This window comes from Belonocnema kinseyi, chromosome 5 (assembly GCF_010883055.1).
Source record: "Belonocnema kinseyi isolate 2016_QV_RU_SX_M_011 chromosome 5, B_treatae_v1, whole genome shotgun sequence".
Classification (NCBI taxonomy): Eukaryota; Metazoa; Arthropoda; class Insecta; order Hymenoptera; family Cynipidae; genus Belonocnema; species Belonocnema kinseyi.
The window spans coordinates 82,455,196-82,460,503 of record NC_046661.1 but is presented as its reverse complement, the minus strand read 5'-3'; the positions used below and the strand labels follow the sequence as shown (position 1 = coordinate 82,460,503).

Sequence of the window (5,308 nt, the reverse complement as noted above, 5' to 3'; positions counted from 1 at the left end):
ATCAATACATTTTTTTTAAATTTAAAGTTATTTCAACTCGAAATTATTTATTATTAATTTTAACATTTTGTTAACTTAGTATATAAAAATTAGTTTTTAAAACGATTTTTAAATTAGTAACAATAACCTCTTCTCCTCTTGTTTATCGACAATTTAAAATTTAATCCGATACTAGAGACATCTGTCGATTTGAATTTAAACTTAATTTCCCGCGAAGGCCGAAAGAGTATTGTGGCGCGATCTCTTAGACCGACCCGAAATCATTGAAACCTAACCTTACTTTTTTTACCGAAATCTACAAAACATCGCACGTGTTGAGTGACAGATTTAATTTTCTGTAAACCAAGATTCAAAGGATTTCCTCATTTTGAGGGAACAAAAAGTGACACAATATGCAGCACGACGATGTATGCTTATCTTAAATACGTAATAATCAATTCATGTGCTGTTAAGATTATCAAAAAATAATTTTTCGTAATTCGTTCTTTTTAGGTTGTTTGGAGCATTATCAACAAATCGTTTTGTTCCTTTAAAGTCAAGTAAGGATTTTTACTCAATAGCGATTAGTTTACGATATTTTTTTCAGGTTTTACTACATTTTTTGATTTTCCAGTACAAAATCGCAGAGATTTTGTAGAAACGAATATAACCTCACTGGATTGTGCAGTCGTGCTTCTTGTCCACTTGCCAATAGTCAATATGCGACTGTCAGGGAAGAGGACGGGGTTATCTATCTTTATATGAGAACTGCCGAAAGGTAAGAAAATAAAAAATAATACGATATTTTTGAAAAGTCATATTTTTTGTCAAAAAATTCAACTATTTTTGTCAAAAATTAATTTTTTTTCATTGAAGGTTCATCTCTTTAGTTTAAAATTTAACTATTTTAACTAAAATTCTTCTCATTATTAGTTAAAAATAAATTTTGTAATTGACAATTAAACTATTCCATTTTTTATTAAAAATGTATCTGCTTCTGTTGAAAAATTTTAATATTTGGCTAAAAACGTATCTGTTTCAGTTCAAATTCCAACTTTTTTGCAGATGATTTATATTTTTGATGTTACAATTAAACAATTTTATTGAAAATTTTTTTTCGAAATTATTTTTTTTTATCTGAAAATGTAACTATTCAATTTTTTATAAAAAATGTATTATATATTATTAGTTACCAAAATCAACTAATTGGTAGAAAATTCATGTAGTTTGTTAAAAAATTGTCTTTTTGGCCAGAAAATTGATCGCTTTGTTTCAAATTTTATTTGTTTCGTTGAAAATGAATTTTTTATTGTAAATTCGTTTTTTTAAATAAAAAAATTAACTGCATTTTTTATCGAGATTATTTTGGTAGATAAAAAAGTTCTGTTACAAATTCGTTTTTTTCCAAAATTATTTTCTTATCTACAAATTTAATTATTCCATTTTTTACTGAAACCTTTTCCTATATTATGTTTCTATCCCATTTATTTTAGAAAAAAAGTATTGTAGAAAATTGATTGTTTTTCTTGGAATTTTTATTTTGTCGTTGAAATTCAATTTTTTTAACGAAAAATTTAACTTCTATTTTTTACCAAAATTAGATTTTTCATTTTTGGTTGAAAATTCATATTTTTTGTTAAAAATTATTCTTTTTTTTTGGTAGGAAATTCATCGTTTTAGTTGAAATTTCATTTATTTATTTGAAACTTAGTTTCTTTATTGAAAATTAATTTTTTTACTAAAAATGTAACTGGTCCATCTTTTGTCAAAATTTTTTTATAGAAACTTAATATTTTCGGTAGAAAATTTATTGTTTTGATGAAAAATTCAACTGTTTCGTTGAAAATAAAACAATTATTTTTTTTATTGAAAATTGATTTATTTTGTTGTTGGAAATTTATTTATTTTGTTGAAAGTTTGTCTTTTTTGGTAGAAAATTATTAATTTTGGTTAAAATTTAATTTCTTTCGTTGAATATCAGTTTTAATTATTGAAAATTAATTATTTTTTCACAAAAAATTGTTAATTGAACTATTTCGTTGAAATATTCATTTTATTTATCCAAAAACTTATTTCTGTTAATGAAAATTAAACTATTCTACTTTTGTTGACATTTTTTTTATTTAACAATTTATTTTATTGAAAATGTGTCGCTTTTTCTAGGAAATTAACCTTTTTAATTGAAAATTATTCTTTTTGGATGGAAATTTACTTATTTCGTTGAAAATGTGTTTTATTTTATTAAAGACTTATTTCTCTAAAATAAAATTAAACTGTTCCGTATTTTTCTTTTTTTTTGTGTAGAAAATTTTATTTATTTTGTTAAAAACTATTCTTTTATGGTCGAAAATTAATCTTTTTTCTATTGAAATTTAATTTTCTTTCGTTGAAAATCAGTTTTTATTATTAAAAATTAATGCTTTTTTTCACTAAAAATGGAACTATTCCATCTTTTGTCGAAACTTTTTTATAGGCATTTAAGTTTTTGTTAGAAATTTCATTTGTTTCTATGTAAATTATTTTCTTGAAAATTTATTTTATTTTGTTAAAAACTTATTTTTCTAAATTAAAATAAAACTATTCTATATTATATTGAAAATTTATATTTTTTGTTAGAAAACTCAACTATTTTGTTAAAAGTTTGTCTTTTTTTATAGAAAATTAATCTTTTTAGTTAGCAATTCATTTATTATCTTAAAAATTATTCATTTGTGGTATAAAATTAATCATTTTGATTGAAATTTAATTATTTTTCGTTGAGAAACAGTTTTAATTATTGAAAATTATTTTTTTTTCGCTAAAAATTTAATTGTTCCACCTTCTGTCCAAATTTTTTTTATAGGGATTTAATTTTTGGTAGAAAATTCAATTTGTTTGGTTGTAAATTTAACTATTTCATTGGAAATTCTATTTCTCTTAAAATTAAACTATTCTATATTTTGTTAAAAATTTATCTTTTGTGGGTAGAAAATTCATCTATTTTGTTAAAAATTATTTTTTTGAGGTTGAAAATTAATCTTTTTAATAGAAATTTCATTCCATTTGTTGAAAAGAGTTTTTTTATTGAAATTTTTTTTTCGCTACAAATTTAGTTATTCCATCTTTTGCCGAACAGTTTTTTTTCTGGACATTTAATTTTTTGGTCGAAAATTCATTTAATTGGTTGCAAATTGAACAATTTCGTTGAAAATTAATTATATTGACTTAAAAAACTTATTTATTTAACTAAAAATTGGTCTTTTTTGCTGGAAAGTTTACTTTTTTGGTTAAAAATTTTTCTTTTTTAGTAGAAAATTCATCTATTTTGTTAAAAATTATTTTTTTTTTGTGGTAGAAAATTAATCGTTTTGATTGAAATTTAATTTCTTTCGTTGAAAAACTGTTTTTTCATTGAAAATTAATTTTTTCTCAGTAAAAATTTACTTATTCCATCTGTTGACGAAATTTCTTTTATAGACATTTAATTTTTTGATAGAAAGTTTACTTGGTTTGTTGTAAATTCAAATATTTCGTTGAAAATTAATTTTATTTACTTAAAAACTTATTTCTATAACTACAAATTAAACTATTATATTTTTTTTTAACATTTTTTTTTTTTTGAGTTAAAAATTTGTCTTTTTTGCTAGAAAAGTAACCTTTTTGGGTAAAACTTTAACTATTGCATGGAAAATGTATTTTCTTTTGTTAAAATATTATTTCTCTAAATTAAAATCAAACTTTTTTATTGAAAATTAATTTTTTTTCACTAAAAATTAAATTATTCCATTTTTTGTCCAAGTTTTTTTTAGACATTTATTTTTTTTGGTCGAAAATTCATTTTATTTACTTCAAAAATTATTTCTCTAACGGAAAATTAAATTATTCTATGTTTTGTAAGAAACAAAATTTTTTTAGTTAAAAATTTATTTTGTTGAAAGCTTGTCTTTTTTGCTAGAAAATTTAACTTTTTGGTTGAACATTAATTTTTCTGGTTGGAAATTTAACTATTTCTTTGAAAATGTATATTATTTTGTTAAAAACTTAATTTTCAAACTAAAAGTTCATTTACTTGTTGAAAAATTTAAAATATTTTTTTGAGAATGAATTTTTTTTTGTTAATTCATTTTTTTCACTAAAAATGTAGCTCTTCCATTTTCACTATAAAATTGATCTTTTTCAGTTGAAAATTCACTTCTTTTATTGAAAAATATTATTTTTTAGTCGAAAAATCAATTATTTTAGTAAAAAATGCATATTTTTGTGTTGAAAATTCAACTTTTTTTCAAAAATTTGTCCTTATATGATTTGAAAACTCAACAATGTGTGTGATATATATTTTTTTCTTTATTGATGAAACATTTTTCTTGGTTGAAAATTCGAATTTCTTTATTTAATTAAACTCTTTTGTTTGAAAATTCCCTTTTCTTGGTCGAAAATTAATTATTCTAACCAAAAAGGTAATAATACAATTTCACATTCATATTTCGCAATCTTTTTTTCAGTTTTATTATTCACACAAATCTCAATTAGGTGTATAAATTTGGCAAAATTCCTTCTTTTAAGTTTTTCAATTTTTTTTTCTTGGAGTAGGACTTAATAAAATATTATTTGAATACCTAAAAGTTAAAAAAAAAATTATTTAGTATAAATTCGCGAAACTGTATACATATTCCTAGTCGATTAAAAAAATGCGAACTATTTGCATGGTTGACCGCCCCATAATTTCAAACAAAAAAATATTTTTTGAGACCGGGAACAGTGCATTTTTTTATCGGGAATTTTACAAATTTGTAGAAGAAAAATCGCTCCCCGTTCGATTTCAACAGTTTTTAAATAATCAGTTAAATTTTTATGTTTTTCAATTATGCTATTATTTAGCTTACAATGCGTAATTCAAAATTTTTTTACTCTAAAAATTTTCCATTAAACATTTTTATTTCTAAGCTTACATTTTTAATTTAAAGAATTTTTAAATGCCTACTTAAAGACTTCAAAAAATAAAAAATAAAAGCCTTTGATGTTGAAAATTTTGGATAAAATATATTTTTATTTAATAAATCTTTTTTTTTTAATTTATCTGTCATTAAACAAATGTGAACGTGTGACTAATAGTTTATCAACTATTTCCAACCTAAAAATAACTTCACAATAATATATTTTTAATTAAAGGATTTTATTAAATTAAAAATATTGTTTTAGTCTAAAATATTCAATTTAAAATTTTTAATTAAAGAAAAGAGATTAATTGTGGGTCCGGATGCAATAAGGGCACATAAAATTTTTTCGGGCGAAAACGAAGTCCCCTGGAGGCTTTAGAAAAAATTTTCGAATTTTAATTTTCAAAAGATAT

At 21.3% G+C, this 5,308-nt stretch overlaps 1 protein-coding gene across 1 annotated transcript in view; it reads left to right on the top strand.

Annotated features, from left to right (window-relative positions):
- Window positions 1-286: 286 nt before the first annotated feature.
- Window positions 287-5,308, top strand: part of LOC117172669 (protein MAK16 homolog) — a 15,981-nt gene continuing 10,959 nt past the window's right edge. The window contains exons 1-3 of the mRNA XM_033360796.1: window positions 287-407; window positions 493-539; window positions 614-757. Of these exons, the coding sequence (XP_033216687.1) occupies window positions 393-407; window positions 493-539; window positions 614-757 (206 nt within the window). The 5' untranslated portion in view covers window positions 287-392. The remainder of the gene's footprint in view (window positions 408-492; window positions 540-613; window positions 758-5,308) is intronic.